The following is a 17,573-nucleotide window of genomic DNA, read 5'->3' as shown; positions in this document are numbered from 1 at the left end:
CCTCCTCAGACATGATTGTGGAGGAGCTGAAGACATTTTTACCATTAGTTTATATCCGTGGAGTGAAAGGAAGCGTAACATGGAGATATCCAGCTTCTGGTCAGATTAGTAAAGCTTTTTTTTAAATGTACCCGCTACTCTGTATTATTTTTTAGTACTATTTATAAATAATAATAAAACATAATAGGTTTTGATCAAATACTATTATTAATTCTTGTCAAAACCATCATTTTATATCGTGCAAGAAAACCTTTCTGACCAATGTAATGCGATGACGTCATCAGAATGCTCACTGTCAAACTGACGGGTTTGTTCTGAGTTCTGGGGGTTCTAATGGAGTCCCGGTGCTGGGGAGGGCCCAGAACTAAAGGCGGAGCTCTAAAGAGGATGTTTGATAAAATCCACCGACCTTAATGGAAATAATTAAAGTGCCGCGTTCAGCGTCTCCATGGAGATACAGTGACATCACATCAAAGGGATTTTAAAGTTAAAATATTTTTTAGCGTTTATGTTGTGAGGTACACAATAAAGTGATTAAACTGCCCAGGACTGTTCCTCAATCACCAAGCTGTGGGTGGAGATCAGTGTCCATAGGAGGAGCCTCTCTGAATCAGGGGCCCCACAATGAAAACTTACTGTATAAAACTACCTCTGCAGATCTGATGGTCCGGAGAAAAACCTGCAGTCAAACAGAACTGAGAGCTTTGAGGCCAAGATGATCAAATGATGTCAAACTCTGCTTCACTTTAGATCACATGATGTTTACCTGCAGGAACCGAGGAGCTGAAACATCATCAGTGTGAATGTTGAGTTTCTGCTGCTGCTCTGGTTTAACAACAGAAGGTTTTAAAAAGGTATGAAGGTACGGTCCGAGTTCCCAGCTGACCTGAATGCAGCGCAGCATCAATAACAGACAGGATCCTGAGTTTAATCTTCAACACTGATTTATTAGCTCATCATTAGTCTGTGAGGAGATAAAGAAGAACCAGTGAGCACAAATCATTCAAGTAGTTACAAAAATAAAAACCTTCCTTTGATTAAAATAACACCAAAGATTCTGAATAAACTGTGACGTTCACTCCGATTAATATTTTCAGTCCTGAACTCAATCCAACACTCAACATTAAATGATTGAGCAGAGACTCTACTTCCTGCTCTCCGACCTGTTGAACCGAGTGCCCCATTTACCTGACGATCAGTGAAGGCACCACAGAGACCTCTGCAGGTGAAGCTACCTGTCCAGATGTCACCAACTGGTGTCCATCCTTGTTTTTAGCTCAGTGAGCCTGAAGTTCAACCTGGATTCAGATTGAAAAACACATTCTCCGTTTTTATGAAGATCAGCTCAGATACATGGAGAAACTCCGAATTCCCACACTGTCTCAGACTATGAAGGCAGCAGTGAGCTGATTGGACATTTTTAGTTTTCTTTCCAGTAAGAGGCTGATGAGGAAGATGGATGAAGGCGTTCACCTTGGGTTGCTATGGAAACCAAAACCACCAGACTGGTGTTGAAGTCTTTAGGTTCTGCAACAGAACCAAATGCTTTCCAACTGGATCAGCGTGAGGTGTAAAACCTGGATGATGGTCAAACTGGTGCCTTCAGGGCCTCCAAGTGTGGGAACTCTGGGTTTGTATCAGTGAACTCACCATCTCATCACTCGTCTCTGCAGTGTCTCATAATTGTTCCCAAATAGAAATCGTTTATTCTACAAACCCTGAAATGAAAGTTCCTTCATCTGAAGCTGAGGAAACGATGGATTTCCCTCTGATTTTCTTCTTCACTCCAGCTCAAAACTGAACACTAAAAACCTAAAACTGTTATGAGATGCTCTGCTGCTCATGTCCTGCAGAGCGCCTCCTGCTGGCCGTTGAGCTCAACACCACAGTGATCCTGATCAGCAGCAGAATACTCATTTATTATCCGAGCTGGAAAGTTGTCCTCAGACTGATCAACACACATCATCTTTGGCTTTATTGGGACTGACGTGACACTGGGACAAACACAGGCTCCGCCCCCTGTTAACGAGCTCGTTAACACACCTGCTGCAGGTTTTAACCCAGGAAAGGTCAGCCGAGTGGCGGACAAACACCGTAGATTTTATTTTCATGTTGTCCCTTTAAATCCTTAAAATAAATCTTTAATTAACAATAATCTAGATTTTTAGAAACGCAAAGTAAAAATACTCCAACAGATCTCTTGATCAGATTTCCTCCATCTGAGTTCGACCTACTGTTTGAGCAGAACCAACAGAATCAGAACCACCATGAGGTGGTGTGAACCTGAACATCATGTTAGAAACAGCCTCTGATTGGCTCTGTAGTGATTTGGTGAAAGCAGCGGCTTGTTTTAGGTTTATTTTCTTCCCACAGCTGAAGGTCCGACCTCAGCACAGTCACCGTCTGGAACCGAGACAGAACCAGCTCTGCGTTCATCCACCTGTGGCTCCTGTCAGGTGTCACAGAGGGCAGTGAGTCTCTGGAGCACCTGGCAGCGGTGCTGTGGTTGCAGACAGAACCCAATGCTCTGCTCCACCTCCTGACAGCGCCGCAGGAACCGGCAGCGATCCCGAGCCAGCTCCTCCCATGGGCCTCGCCGGTCCTCCTCCTCCCCACAGCTGGCAAAGAACTCCTCCACATCATCACAGAAACGGACCTGAAGGCAGGAGAACAGGTGAGGTCAGAGCAGACATTACAACTACAGATCAGATCCACAACCTGCTGAGCTGCAGGGACACGTTTCAGCCAGAGAAGAAAACAGAGACAGAGCTTCAGACCCAGAGTCAACAGAACCACTGCTGGGAAAACCCAAACAGACGACTGAAGTTCCTTATATATCTGTGGTTCTTACAGCTGGTTCTGATCCTGGACTCCCAACAGGTCTACACTCCTGTCCTCTGTTAGCTCTGCTCTGCTGGAGGCCAATGAACTCCCTGTGACCCACTAAACCCATTGTCCCACAGACTGGTGGCGCTGGTTCACATGATGGCATCTTGGTCTTGGACCGTCTGAGTTTCACATCAACATACATAAAGAACACAGTTTAGCAACAAAAGGGCTCTGAGTGGACCAGGTTCTGGGCTACTGGACTTCAGGATCAAAGCTTCTATTTCAAGTAAAAAGAAATGACCTTTGACCTGGAGCCCTACAGTAAGATGTTGAGGAACATGAATCCTCTGTCTACAGTCACCGTTGGAGCATCTCTACCCAACCGACACGCCTGCCTGAGTCCATCAGCTGATAACAGAGGCTGAAGCACCTGAGAAGCTGCCAGCAGGTCTCCATCCTGCTCTGGGTCCTGAACAGAAGCAGAACCTCCACAGTGCAATGGGTCAGAACTTTAAAGCACCACATTAGGCGATGCTACACCGACACCAAGAACCCGGATCTCTCTGCAGCCACGAAGAACCTGAAACGTCTGACTGTAGGTCAACTTTATTTCTACGGCGCCTTTCACGGGTCAGAATCCACAAAGTTCTTTACAGTAAATAGAGATGCATCTTCACACAGCATGAAGCTATAAAGACCATCTGAATAAACGGGTCTTCAATGGCCCACATTAAACAATCTGTGGGCCACAGTTCTGACGGATTCATCATCTCTGGTTCTAAAATGTGGTCCTAGAACCATCAACAGCCTTTGACTGGAAGATCTCAGACTGCAAGAAGAGCTGTAGGGCTCCAGAAGGTCAGAGGTCAGAGGTCTAGGCTGCAGCTTGAGCACCCACAGCTCTAGAAGTCAGGACTAAAAGATTTAGATGAATTTTACTGGGTCAAAGTGCTGCTGAGCTGCTTCCTGTTTCGGAGGTTCTGCTGACTGTCAACCAACAGGGGAAGGAGATCCCGAGGAGTCCGGTTCTCCTGCAGCTCTGGTTCAATTCAGCTTGTTTATATAGTTCAGAACAATTGTCCCCTGAAGACAAATGGATCTGATGGACAGAAATATAGAAATTGGGTCGACCGAGTCGTTTGGCCCAGTTCTAACAACACCACAAGAAGCCCAACCGACCCGTCGAGTCAACTCTGCAGCAAGCATATGGTGAGAGTGGAAAGGAACTACTTCCTTTTAACAGGAAGATGCCTCCAGCAGAACCAGAACCAGGCTCAGTGTCACCAGCCATCTCCTTTACGTTTTAAATTGAACTCAAAGATCCGAACTCTTCTGAGTCCTTCCTCAGATGGAAGGAGCGTTTTGCTCTAAAAAGTTTGGTTCCTGAACCGTCTTTGGGTCAAACTGCCGATCAGACACTGAGCAGAAATAATGCAGAGCTCTTCCTCAGATGTTTCTCAGCTGGACTCTGGCAGGTTTAAATCTCTCAGCAGCAGATCCCTAGTTTCTGTTGATGCCTGATAAAACTGACCCGACTCAGTCAGCAGGTGGCACCCACACCTGATGCTGACTAGGGGGTGTAGGATGACAGGAAGTGAGATGATGAGCAGAACTAACCTTTTTGGAGATCTTGCAGCTCCGTGCAGAGGTGGAGGCCTCGGAGAAGCCGCTGTCCAGCCTCTCCTCGGCTTCCTCCTTCCTGTACTCCGGTGAACATGCTGTGTTATGCTGGAGAGTCCGAGGGGGAGAGTGGGCTGTTGTGTCGGTTCTGTTCCTGTTTTTGGAAGTAGGCCCAGTGGGCCCTCGAGACCTGAGCGGAGCCTTGAAGTTTAAAGGGCTGTAAGGGTCTGAGGAGCAGCTGAAGGAGCTCAGCAGGCGGAGACTTTCTGCTTCATCTGCCTCGCTGGCCGACGTTGAATCGTCCCATGTGTCCTGGTCGGAGGGAGGAGAGGTGGAGATGGGAGGAGAAGAGGCGGCAGGAGATGACAGCAGGGTGGAGCTAGTCGCTGGAGCTGGGGCATTCCATGGCAGGGTGGAGGTGGTCCTGGAAGCTGGGGTCCTGCCTGTGTGCAGGAGGGCGGTAAAGTTTCGGGGGTTGTAGGGGTCCAGACTTTGGCACAAGGAGGACCAGAGACGATCAGATTCCAAGTCGGGTTCACTGTCAGAGTCTGAGGCCTCATCATCCTCATCTTCATCAGAGGAGTTGGACAGATCAGAGGAGCCCTTGCTGTCAAAGCCATCATCATCATCATCATCATCATCAGACTCAGGTTCTGACTGGCTGCTGTCGTCGTCACTGCAGCGGCAGCCCATAATAAAGGCAATGTTTTTGTTTTGACACTGAGGAGCAGAGAGCACCTCCTCAGGCTCGGGCTGTTCTTCTTGCATCTCCTCCATCTGAGGGATGTGGGACTCCTGCTGGTTCAGCTCCTCACTGGGGGTCCTCAGCTGGGATAGCAGGCACCTCTGTGAAAGCTCCTCAAGGCTGGAGTATCCATTATCCTGCTCAGGTGAGGGACGTCCCACCTCTCTGCAGCCCAGCTGGTCCTCCATAAACCCCTGTGTGTTCTGGACTCTGTGAGGGCCTCCATTGTTGGCCAGCTGGGGGGGTCCAGTGTTTTCTCGCAGCATTGACTCTAACAAATGGGTGGTTTCAGCAGGGGGGGCTTTTGTCCGGGCTGCAGGGGTAGGACAAAACTGGTCCGTCTCCGTCACCTCAGACAGCATCTCTGAGCCATCTTCCATCCCCATAAAGCTGCCCCACCGTGCCCCGACTTTGCCTGCTGAGCCGTTCCTAATTAGGGGCCTGACAGAGACTCTGGCCTTCCCTTCAGCGGGTTGTACTTCCTGAGAATTTATCAGAACCTGGTTTATTAGAGCCCTGGCGGAGGAGAAATACCCGGTCAGAGGCTGCTGGTGGAGCTCCATCTCCCCGGGGCTCTGCACAGACACAGCAGTCAGCCAGGGCCCAGAGCCACTGGTCCCCGGCTCCAGGAGGCCAACACCGGCTGCTCCGTCATGCTGACACCGCATGTAGGTGAAGTGATGCGCTGCAGCCGGTGTGAGCGGCATTATTTCATTTAACTGTCGTAAAATCTCGCTTTCCTCACTGATGAAGCTTTTGCCGATCTCTGCGGGAGCTGCGCTCCACAGGCGGAATTTCCGCAGCAGCGACAGCGCGGGCCTCGACAGCAGCCCGATCCACGAGCTTTCCTGGCTTTCAAACCCGACTGAGGCGATTCCGAGCGGGGAAGATGAAGGAGAGCTCTGACCGTCAGATAAACGTCCTTCACTGTTAAAGTTTCTGAACATTTTGTCGTGCTAAAGTGCAGAGTTAAGATGTCAGCAGCAGTGTTAGAAGTTAGCTGCTAATTTGACAGATGTCAAACACTTTGCTCACAAACCACCGAAGCTGAGCGGAAACCAGGAAATATCCTCCATAAAACCGGCATCGGACTTCTTCCGTGTGGAGTCAGAGCTGAGGTAAAGAGTCAGGTAGGACATGTTGGATCCGTGAAATGAGGACTGGTCCGGGTCTGAAAAACGGAACGGATCCATTCTGTCCTGGTTCAGACAGTGTGGAGCCGCAGCGGCGGGAGGCTAATCTACTTTAGCCGCTGCTAGCTTAGCACAAGCAACTGACGGTTGTTCCCCGCGGCGAAAGATTTTAAAACTAACCATAAAACCCCCTCTAAAAAAACTTCCTCCACCTGCTACGAGGGTGAGGTCTGTCCTCAGGTCGGTAATACTACTCGGTGTCCGTCCACATTAGTTTCAGCCGCCGAGGGGCTCCTTCAGCGAGAGATGTCGTTAAAAACTCCGCTGACCGTTGTTCCTTTTCCGGTAGCCAGTAGCAGCTGCGCGGCGCCGCTTGCGCGGCAGCAGCTGCGCGGCGCGGCGCGGCGCGGCGCGGCGCGGCTCTGTTACGTAAAGAGCTGGAAGGTGCGAGTGCCACGTGTTGATGAGCGTGATGTTCCGTCCAGTCAACATGTCAGGCCGTCATGTACCAGCCGGATCTGCCTGGCTTGGTCAAACCAGCCTGAGAGTTCTTTGGTCACAAATAGAACAACCTTTAATGTAAACCAACGATCATATTTAATTAAAACAAAGAGTATACATTAAAATATAAAAACTAAATATATTTTAGAGCAGCTGCTGCCTCTAAAAACTATAAAAAAAATAAATTGACGATTTTATTTGACATTTTGCCCGCTTGAAGTCTCCAAGTGGGCAGCATGGAGTCCATCTTGGGCAGATGTTTCTCAGGAGTGGACAGAACAAAGCAGTAATAAAGTTAAATGTGATGTTTGGCAATATAAATGAAGAGGCTTCATGAAATAATGCAGGGTATGTGAGGTCGTGTCCACAGGTCTAGAACCATGAAGATCTGCACTTCTAAGAACTTCCTAAACATCATGTGGACTTCGGGGTTTTTTTTGCGCATGCGCAGTAACGCATTGTATGCTGAAATGACGGAACACACGCACAGTTCAAAAGAAACAGGTTTAATGTTGCAGACACAGATCAGCCACAACATTATGACCACCCACCTCACGCTGACTGAATAAAACCCGAGCCACCTTCCCACAGTCTCGTCTGGACCTCTGAAGATCTGCTGTGGTTTCTGGCTCTGAGCCATCAGCAGCAGATCATGAAAGTCTTGGATGTTTTAAGGTGGAGACTCCATGGATCACAGTGGATTCCTCTAGAACATCCAACAGTTCCTTGGTCACCCAACATGGTTTAAGAAGAACATTTAAAAAGTGTTGGAGACTGAACATATCTGATCATCTGAATCGATGTGAAGATCCAGCTTCCTTACAGACCAACTGCTGCTGATTACACTTACAAAGATATTTAAGTCCAATTCTGTTTGTATTCTGTTGGACCTGCAGCTGTAAATCTGAACCTGACAGCTATACAACAGTCTGCATGGACCTCTGCAGGTACCACAAGATAAAAGTTCCTGCAAAACGGCTTCAGACTGGATGGGACTTCCGATCCTGATGTGATCTTCTATAGTTTTATCTGCTTCAATATTTATAATATCTACAGAACCTTTCAAGTGATTTCTGATGTAAATCAGGAGGAGGCAGAAAACATAATACCAGGAACAAACAGCTTTTTCTCTTCAAGTTTATTGTTTTTAGTGCAAATAATAATAAAAAAAAGATTCCAGTTAAAGAAACTCGTCACATTTTATAAGGTTTAGTTTGGTCAAGTGGGGGCTGCAGGCTTAAACTGCTCACTGAACTGGGACATGGTGGATGCTCTGACCTTTGCATCACCTGAATCGATTCTGTGTTGCTGCTTCTATCATCACGTCTGTCTTGTTGAACCTTAATCCAATCTGCAGGTTCACCAGGTCCAATTTGGCGCCTGGGTGTTGTGCAAAATGAACCCCATCAGACCTCTGTAAACCAGTGCAGGTTTTCTGACTCTGGATCATGGGAACGTAAATCAGGTGGAGTTTGGACCAGGGGACCAATCACAGTCATGGATCTGCAGAATAGAGAATGGTCAGCCGATGGGCTTCCTGGGTAGAACTGATGTCATGGCGGTGTGGGAGGAGTTTGCCTGCCAGGCGAGGTCAGAAATAGCCAATCACAGCAATCAGATTCTATGATATCATTAACCACTAAAATATAAACACCCACAGATCACCTGCTCGTTAATTCATCAGATTCTGCAGATTCATCGACACTGAAAAGATTTTTATCTGTATTGTTTATATCGGTCACATGGTCAAAGTGGGTGTGGCCACTCTCACTGATGGATCTGAATGGGTCATTAAGTGGCATCCAGACCACGCCTTCCTGCTGCACAGATCAGATTCCTGGGAGACAACCAGTGAACATCCGCTCTGTCCTGCAGCCATCAGCGTGCTCACTCTGGAAGACAGCTAGCTGGTCCTGAAACAGGAGTTAGCATCATGGTAGCAGGTGAGCTGCAGTTACCTGCTGAGACCAACTCTGTCTGTTTGCTTTGAGCAGTTTCACTGAAGCTGGGAAACCCACAGCTGCAAACAGACCTCTGACCCTCTGCACTGTTTGTCAAGGAAGGTAGGGGCACAGGAAGCTTCAGCCAATCAGTGTTTACAGCTGAGAAATACCCAATCACACGTCTGTCAGCCAGATTACAGTAAAGACAGCCAAAACCGAGCTTCATGATACTGGGAGAGCTGGGAGGTGAACAATCAGCCTGATTTTCACCATAGTATTTTATGCTGACGGCCTGCAGCCGGACCCATCCGAGTCAGGGAGATGTCCAAGTCCTGCAGCTGCCACATTCATCTGGTCTACAGCGCAAAAAACGAGATAAAATCTGCCAGAAAGGTCATAAAACAGGATCAAGCAGCAGAACATCAGCTGACCTCAGAGGGTCCAAACCCTTCAACTCTGAGCTAATCCTTGTTTTGTTCTAAGGACAAAATCTGAGTCCATTCATTGATTCACCAGTTGGTTTCCTGCAGAGAAATGAGAAAGTGTCCGTCTCGCTCTCAGTCGTTTTCTTCTCCTGCATCTCCTCAGTGAAAAGTCCAGCTCGTTATTTCATGTTTCTGACTAGTGTCAGTCAGAGAGCAATGTAAAGAAGACATCTCTGGACCCGGAACCAGAGCCACCTTGCAGCAGCTCCATCATGTTACTGGACAGACTCCAGGTAAAACAAGTTAGTCCAGCTTCACCCAAACATCACATTAAAATCATCTGAAATGTTCTTGATCCACCAGCTGTGATGGAAAGCCTGAAATCTACAGCTAAACTCCTGCAGGAACTTTTACTTTGAAATAACTTCCCTTTGCTTCCCATCTCTCAGTGGGTGGAGTCTAAGCCAGCCCTACCCAGTTGGTGCCAGTCTACCCAGTGCTGACCCGGGACTAGCCTGGTCAGGGAGATGAAGGTCTCCCCCAGCAGCGTGTTCTCCCAGAAAGCCCCGTCACTCAGAACCCTCAGGTGGATCACCCTCTGGTTCAGGTCCCCCCGGGGGATACGATCGTAGACCAGCTGCAGGACGACACACAAACACACACACAGTGAATGTTACTGGTTCCTGTTCCAATAACATGTTCAACCCTCAGTGACCTGCAGGGGGACAGGAAGCAGATGTGCTCCAGATGTTAAAGGAACACTAAACCATCTGCTTGTGATGATTACCTCTGAAGGTTGAACGTTGGTGTGACTGTAGAACGGTTCTTTGCTGTCTGCACTGAGAACTAACGTGTCTGGTTAAAATAATCATCCCTTCATAACTGGGTCACACACTGAGTCCATCTGCAGCCAGGTCCAGTCACACGGTTTACTATCGTAAAGGAGTCCCTCTGTGATGAAACCTCTGACCTGTCGTCATGGTTACCTTCCTGTCTGAGATTAACTGAACCTGTACAGTAAAGCATGGTCCTCTGCAGCAGCATGTCTCACCATCTCATTGTAGGTGGGGTTACAGGTGCGTCGCGCTGCCTTCGTCTTCCTCTTGCTCGTCTTCTGGGGGTCCGGCAGCAGGTAGAGCTTCACATAGGGGTCTGGGTCTGTGCCTTCCTGCAGGGGCTGCTGCAGAGAGAAACACCAAAACCAGTCCGGATCAGTCCAAGTTTCAGAACTGACAGCAGATCAGTCTGCAGCCAATCAGAAGACAGAAACACCTCTAACGGCGGTCTGATAAACCGTGAGGACCCGACAACAGGAACAGAACCTGCAGCTGTTTGAACAGTTGCTGATACAGTAAAACTGAAGCTGAGAGTGAGACTGACCAGGCCTCTGATGTGGATCACCATGATGAAGAGCTTATTGTTCTTGTAGGAGATGGACAGTTTGATTTCACCGAGCTCCGTTCCAGCAGCTGGAGACCATAACACCTCTGCAACACAGACAGATCACATGATCTAACATGTCAGAGAACATGAAACCATCATGAAACAGATTCTCATCAACAGCTCTCCAGGCTCTCTGAAGGGCTCTGTTGGACTTTCCTTCTTACTCAGTCTCAGTCCAGCTCTTGGACCCAACCACTTCCACACAAATTCATGCAGCAGGAGGTGTCCTTCTGGTTACCATAGTGACTACATGAATCCACCAATCCCAGAGCAGTGAAGCAACATACCTGCTGGTTTGCTGCCATTTCCTGCAGTTCTCTCGTCTCTGGACAGAGGGTGGAAGAAGGTGTAGACCAGGTCACACTGGGAACACACGCAGACACACACACACACACACACACACACACACACACACACAGTATTAATCATGTGTGAGAGCAGAAATCAGGATAAAAGATCCACCAGAACCCTGCAGAACTTTTTGGAGCTGAAATCCTCCCAGGTAAACTGAACAGCTGCGACTGCCTGATTGAACACCCACTCTGAGTGTGTGTGTGGGTGTGTGTAGCCCGGCATGGAGCTCTTCACTGGTGGACCCAGTCAGAGCCAAGCAGACCCAGGCTTCACTACTAATGAGGGACAGACTCAGCAGCCAATCAGGAGCTCCCACTGAATCACCTGCTCTATTCCTCCTTGGGTCAGCACTGTATGCTCACCCTGACTCACCTGAGCCACCTCTGGTGCCGCGTGGGTCAGGTGCCACACATAGCCGTTCAGCTCGTCCTTCCTCCTCTCCGCCGTCGCCTCGCTACGTGAACGGCCAATCACAAAGCGGCTAGGGAAACTGGGCGGAGCAACCAGAGCAACAAGGACAGTTAGGAGTGGACCTTTGTTCCAGTTGGATTACTAGGACTTGGCTGAAGACAGGAAAAGCAGATCCATGCAGTTTGTTATAACTGTTTAGTTACAGACTGGTCGGTGTGTGTCTGAGTGTACCTGGGCAGTTTGGATGAAGGGAAGAGAAGCCTCAGTTTGCTGTGAAGTTCCTGAAACTCTTCAAACGTCCTCTGAACCAGCTGCACCTCCTGCTGACCTTCACGCTCCACCTTCACCACAAACGTCTGGAGGTCGCCCGGAGAATTAGAGAAAAACATGCAGAATGGGGAGTTTCCATCAGTTTAAGGGAAAAACACCTGCTTTTATCTGCAAGTCTGACCTGAAACAGCTCGTTCTAACAACCTCCTGCTAGCTGCCGATTCCTGAAAGCTCTGCTGGATCAGAACCGACAGCTAACTTTGACACAGTGGATCCTTGAACCAAGGCTTCACCTCTGCGTCAGCATTAAAATAACCTGTTCTGCAGTCTCATCAATCTACTAAACATTTTTATTCTGCAGCACAATTCACCCATAGAGTCCCTCCTGGCTCCGTCCTTGGCCCTGTCCTGTTTTTAGGATGATCTTCCTGTGCAGCTGGTATTGAGACCATCTGCTAACTCTCAGAGTGGATCAGTCTTCTTATAATCAAGCCTTTGAAACAAAGTCTGAGTGACCTCTGACAAAAACATCATCTCGGTATTTAAAATTACGCTTCTTGAATTTAAACAGTGAGCAAAGCTACAGAGCGACGTTTTTCCTCTCATTCTGCTGTGACTACTCTCAACACACCTGGTCAGAGAGAAACAGCTGCAGGAGAACCTGACACCTTCACCTGATGTTTTGCTGTTATTTCTCTACGGCTGGTTTGGTTTAATGTTTGGTTCAAGACACCTTTAGTAGTAACTCTGACCTCTGACCTCTCAGCTCAGTAAGGACAAAGCCTGCAGCAGCTGTTCAGCCTGCTGGAACTGTCAGATCTGAGCTCAGGTGTTCTGAGCTGCACGTGTAGATCTTCAGCAGGAACCAAAAGCTACAGTCACACTGATCATCTGTCCTGTGGACCAGTTCAAATGGAGCTCAGATCCAACTCAGACTCTCAGGTTCCTGTAGGTTCTCATCAGGAAACCGGGGATCGTATCAGCTGCAGGTTCACCTTCAGCTTCCACTGTATCCTGAGAGTGATGGTTGCCATGGTAACAGCTCGGTACTCACGTAGCCTTTATGGGCCGTGGGAATGTGTTTGCTGATGTAGAGGTTCTTGATGATGCCGTCGCTCCTCGCCGTGTGGACTCTGGGAGCAAAGGACAACGAGGGCCGATCCTCCGAGGTGGCGAACTTCATCTGAGCCAGGTTGTGGATGAAGAAGTTCAGTTTGGTGGCAACGCTGCCCAGACTGGACTCGATCAGCCTGAAGAAGGACAAAGCTGACAATTAGAGGACATGAAGATCTCACTTTCAAAACCGCAACATGACTAACAGCTCCACATATCCAGGTGGTTCCCTCAGGCTGTGACAGACGTACAGAAGAAATCATAAACTGGGTTTAGATCATGGCTGGATCAGCGGAACCAAGACTGACCTGAGGCACCGAGGCTGCCCCAACCTGAAAGTTGTACTGGACTGAACATGAAAACAGTCCAAAGTCACCATTCAGCTTAGAACATCCGCAGTGAGAGTGAGACCCTCCCTGTGGAACAGCTTCACAGCTCTTGGAGCTCAGTCACTGTGAGGCCCAAATAGTCCTCCAGTCCAGAACAGAAGCTCAGGATCTGCTGACACCAAACATGATGTGAAGTGTGAATGATCATATGTGGTCCTACTCTAAAAGGGCCCCTGTAAGGTTGGTTCCCCATGGAAGAGAGGCCTCTGAATGAGGCCCATGTGTGTGAACTGCCACTGTAGGTCAAAGGCCCCCTGTGCATAAAGAACTGTGGCAGTCAGGTGAAGGCATACCTGGTGAAGTACATGGTAGCATCAGCCTCAGACTCGTGAGGTCTCAGAGCATCATAGACGTACTTCAGATCATCCAGATCAGACAGTTCAGGGATCCCACAGGACAACATCTGAAAACACAGAAACAAGGTTTACTTCTGTTTAGCAGACGCTTTCTGGATAAATAAACCACCTACAATGTTCTTCAGGAGGACCACTGAACACCCCGTGTAAAAATAAAATACAGTGCCTTATTCACCATTAGTCTCTAGATCAGCCTCTATGAGCTCGCCTCGTCTTCCCACTGGGATTTCTGCCCATTCCTGAAGGAAAAACTGCTCCAGCTCCTTCATGTTGGATGATCTTCAAGTCTAACCATAGATTCTCTATTAGACTGAGGTCTGGACTTTGACTAGGTCATTTCAAGGTTTCCCTTTGAACCTCGCTTTAACAGTACGCTTCGGGTCATTGTCCAGCTGGAAGGAGAACCTCCGACCCAGTCTCAGATCACAGGCTGACTGGCAGGTTTTGCTCCAGAACATCCCTGTATATAGCACCATCCATCTTTCTCTGGACTCGGACCAGTTTCCCAGTCATATCCCCACAGCATGAAGCTGCCACCACCATGCTTCACTGTATGGGATGGTGTTGCTGGGGTGATGGGATGTGTTGGGTTTGGGCCAGATAGTCTCATCTGACCAGAGCTCCTTCCTCCTGGGGAGTCGCCTACGTGCCTTTTGGCAAACTCAAAACCTGCCTTCTTATTTTTAACACTAAGTACTGAATTGGACTCGGGTCATGTGACCTGAGAAGCACTTGAGGACAAATTTAATGACTTGATAAAATAAAAACAGACTTGGACATTCCCACCAATGACCCATGACTCCACTTAGACTTGAGGCGTTTGACTTGAAATGATTTGTGTCACAACTGAACCCTTCCTGCTGCACTGCTTAACGATGGAGCTGTGCCTGGTGCACCTTCCAGGAGCTGTGTTCCTCTGGACATTTATCGATATCTCCTCCTCCTGTTCCTGCAGCATGTACATTGCATTTACAGCACTGTTTACCCGCTTTCCTTCTGCTTCCTACGCCAGCAGTAAAGACTCCAACGGTGGTGGCAGAGAGACACCCAGAGACAGAGAAGACATAAGACATCTTACCTGAAGTCCTAATAGAAGACAAACACCAAAAAATGTATGACATCCTCATCTCTCCATCATGTCAAACAGGTAGGTGGACCTGGATTTTAAAAACACTGATTTTTAGCATCAGGCTGGTTTGCAGAGTCTCACTTATACAGTTAGTTTGCATTTTTCATTCCCTGCCAGTTTATCATAACTGCCCACAATCTCCAAGTCTACGACAACTGAGAGAAATCAGACATCATCAGACGAGCCGATGGTGGTGGCAGGGGTGAGTTGCCAGTTCAAATCCCCGCTCTGTCCGTCTCACCCACCTTGCCTGCGGATGGTGGTCAGGGCTCGGTGGTGCTGATTGTATGGCAGCCTCACTTCTACCAGTCTGCCCAGGGCAGCTGTGGCTACATTGTAGCCCACCACTGATGGTGGAAGAATGGGTGGATGAATGGGTGGATGAGTGATTGTAGTGGGAAGGGCTTTGGGGTCTCTGGGGACTTGATAAAGCGCTATACAAGTCCAGGCCATTTACCATCATCTCATTTGCTGCTGAGATTCCCAACTGAAGAAGGCCTGAAAAGACTGGTTAGAAACCACCTTCAACATTTCACAGGGAATGAGTCAAAGTTCATGTAGCGACGTATGACAAGTTAACGTTAGCCTAACAGCTCAAGTCATTCTGAATAGATGGTCAAAATGTTGCAGGTTCTAAATGAAATGATTGAGGCTGAAGCTCCAAAGCTTTGAACCAGAACCGAAACACAGTCAGCGGGTTGGAGCTGGCAGATAACAGAACCTGAGTCATTTCTAATGAAACCACGTTGATCAGAACGTTCAGCTGTTGTATAAATAATTAGATGAGTTATTTTACTGCTCTGATATACAGAGGTTGGACAATGAAAGTGAAACACCTGTCATTTTAGTGTGGGAGGTTTCATGGCTAAATTGGACCAGCCTGGTAGCCAGTCTTCATTGATTGCACATTGCACCAGTAAGAGCAGAGTGTGAAGGTTCAATTAGCAGGGTAAGAGCACAGTTTTGCTCAAAATATTGAAATGCACACAACATTATGGGTGACATACCAGAGTTCAAAAGAGGACAAATTGTTGGTGCACGTCTTGCTGGTGCATCTGTGACCAAGACAGCAAGTCTTTGTGATGTATCAAGAGCCACGGTATCCAGGGTAATGTCAGCATACCACCAAGAAGGACGAACCACATCCAACAGGATTAACTGTGGACGCAAGAGGAAGCTGTCTGAAAGGGATGTTCGGGTGCTAACCCGGATTGTATCCAAAAAACATAAAACCATGGCTGCCCAAATCACAGCAGAATTAAATGTGCACCTCAACTCTCCTGTTTCCACCAGAACTGTCCGTCAGGAGCTCCACAGGGTCAATATACACGGTCGGGCTGCTATAGCCAAACCTTTGGTCACTCATGCCAATGCCAACCGTCGGTTTCAATGGTGCAAGGAGCACACATCTTGGGCTGTGGACAATGTGAAACATGTATTGTTCTCTGATGAGTCCACCTTTACTGTTTTCCCCACATCCAGGAGAGTTACGGTGTGGAGAAGCCCCAAAGAAGCGTACCACCCAGACTGTTGCATGCCCAGAGTGAAGCATGGGGGTGGATCAGTGATGGTTTGGGCTGCCATATCATGGCATTCCCTTGGCCCAATACTTGTGCTAGATGGGCGCGTCACTGCCAAGGACTACTGAACCATTCTTGAGGACCATGTGCATCCAATGGTTCAAACATTGTATCCTGAAGGCGGTGCCGTGTATCAGGATGACAATGCACCAATACACACAGCAAGACTGGTGAAAGATTGGTTTGATGAACATGAAAGTGAAGTTGAACATCTCCCATGGCCTGCACAGTCACCAGATCTAAATATTATTGAGCCACTTTGGGGTGTTTTGGAGGAGCGAGTCAGGAAACGTTTTCCTCCACCAGTATCATGTAGTGACCTGGCCACTATCCTGCAAGAAGAATGGCTTAAAATCCCTCTGACCACTGTGCAGGACTTGTATATGTCATTCCCAAGACGAATTGATGCTGTATTGGCCGCAAAAGGAGGCCCTACACCATACTAATAAATTATTGTGGTCTAAAACCAGGTGTTTCACTTTCATTGTCCAACACCTGTAACTCTGTAATGTTGTAGGTTTGTCCTGCTTTATGACTCGTTCCTGTAAAAACCAACATCCTCCTGCTGGTTGTTCTACCCTCAAACAGAATCTACAGTAGAAGTTATCACTCTGTGATTACATTACATATTTGATCAAATGACTTGTACAGTTTAGGACCTGGACTCAACTCGAGACTCTTGACATTGAACTTCACAAGACTTGGGTAGAAAGAACTGAGACTTGGTCCCACCAGACAGTATGTGGACCTTCTGACCCAGGCTGAACTGAGGTGTGCAAACCTGTGCAGGTGTGTGAGTGCTCACCAGGCCCAGCAGGTTGAGGAACAGGTGTGTGTGCTTGCGGATCAGGTTGTACGCCTCGCAGCACAGATCCACAAATTCATGGAAGCGGCTGGAAGGTTTGTCTCCTCCGTTGATGACGTACGCCATGTCTGAGGTGAAGACGAAGGGGGCGCGGTCCCTGCAAATGATCATCAGCATAATGTTCAACCTGTGTGGACTGAATGCACCTTAAAGACAAAGGTCAGGTGTTCTCCTCAAAGGTATTACTGATCCAGCTGATCTGGTCCTGATCTGGAAGCTCAAGCTTTTCTCACCGTTTGATGTTTCCAAACATCTGGGCGTGTCCCAGGAACTTTCCGAAGTCGATGTGGAACATGTGGCCGCTGGTCTTCAGCATGATGTTGTCGTTGTGGCGGTCACAGATTCCTAGGATGTAGGTGGCCACACAGCAGCCAGCGCATGAATAGATGAAGTTCTCCACCGCCTGACAAGAGGAGCAACACGCAGGTGTTAGTTAGTTCAGGTGCAAACTTCCTCAAACTGAGCAG

At 48.2% G+C, this 17,573-nt stretch overlaps 2 protein-coding genes across 2 annotated transcripts in view; both read right to left on the bottom strand.

The window, feature by feature from the left end:
* Window positions 1–926: 926 nt before the first annotated feature.
* Window positions 927–6,698, bottom strand: LOC124856833 (protein phosphatase 1 regulatory subunit 15B). The gene is made up of 2 exons (XM_047347717.1): window positions 4,447–6,698; window positions 927–2,656 (listed from the first exon to the last, which is right to left on the bottom strand). Exons 1-2 carry the CDS (start codon window positions 6,139–6,141, stop codon window positions 2,453–2,455), a joined length of 1,899 nt encoding a protein of 632 aa, XP_047203673.1. The 5' UTR covers window positions 6,142–6,698; the 3' UTR covers window positions 927–2,452.
* Window positions 6,699–7,951: 1,253 nt separating this feature from the next.
* Window positions 7,952–17,573, bottom strand: part of pik3c2b (phosphatidylinositol-4-phosphate 3-kinase, catalytic subunit type 2 beta) — a 48,194-nt gene continuing 38,572 nt past the window's right edge. Inside the window, exons 24-33 of the mRNA XM_047347716.1 lie at window positions 17,340–17,509; window positions 17,047–17,203; window positions 13,470–13,579; window positions 12,729–12,924; window positions 11,636–11,760; window positions 11,366–11,483; window positions 10,927–11,002; window positions 10,577–10,683; window positions 10,248–10,376; window positions 7,952–9,833 (exon numbers count right to left, since the gene is read on the bottom strand). Coding sequence (XP_047203672.1) covers window positions 9,642–9,833; window positions 10,248–10,376; window positions 10,577–10,683; window positions 10,927–11,002; window positions 11,366–11,483; window positions 11,636–11,760; window positions 12,729–12,924; window positions 13,470–13,579; window positions 17,047–17,203; window positions 17,340–17,509 — 1,380 coding nt within the window. The 3' untranslated portion in view covers window positions 7,952–9,641. The remainder of the gene's footprint in view (window positions 9,834–10,247; window positions 10,377–10,576; window positions 10,684–10,926; window positions 11,003–11,365; window positions 11,484–11,635; window positions 11,761–12,728; window positions 12,925–13,469; window positions 13,580–17,046; window positions 17,204–17,339; window positions 17,510–17,573) is intronic.

The sequence above is a fragment of the Girardinichthys multiradiatus genome, chromosome 20 (assembly GCF_021462225.1).
Source record: "Girardinichthys multiradiatus isolate DD_20200921_A chromosome 20, DD_fGirMul_XY1, whole genome shotgun sequence".
NCBI classification, from domain to species: Eukaryota; Metazoa; Chordata; class Actinopteri; order Cyprinodontiformes; family Goodeidae; genus Girardinichthys; species Girardinichthys multiradiatus.
Note: the sequence above shows the minus strand (reverse complement) of the source record. Positions and strands in the feature narration are given on the sequence as shown.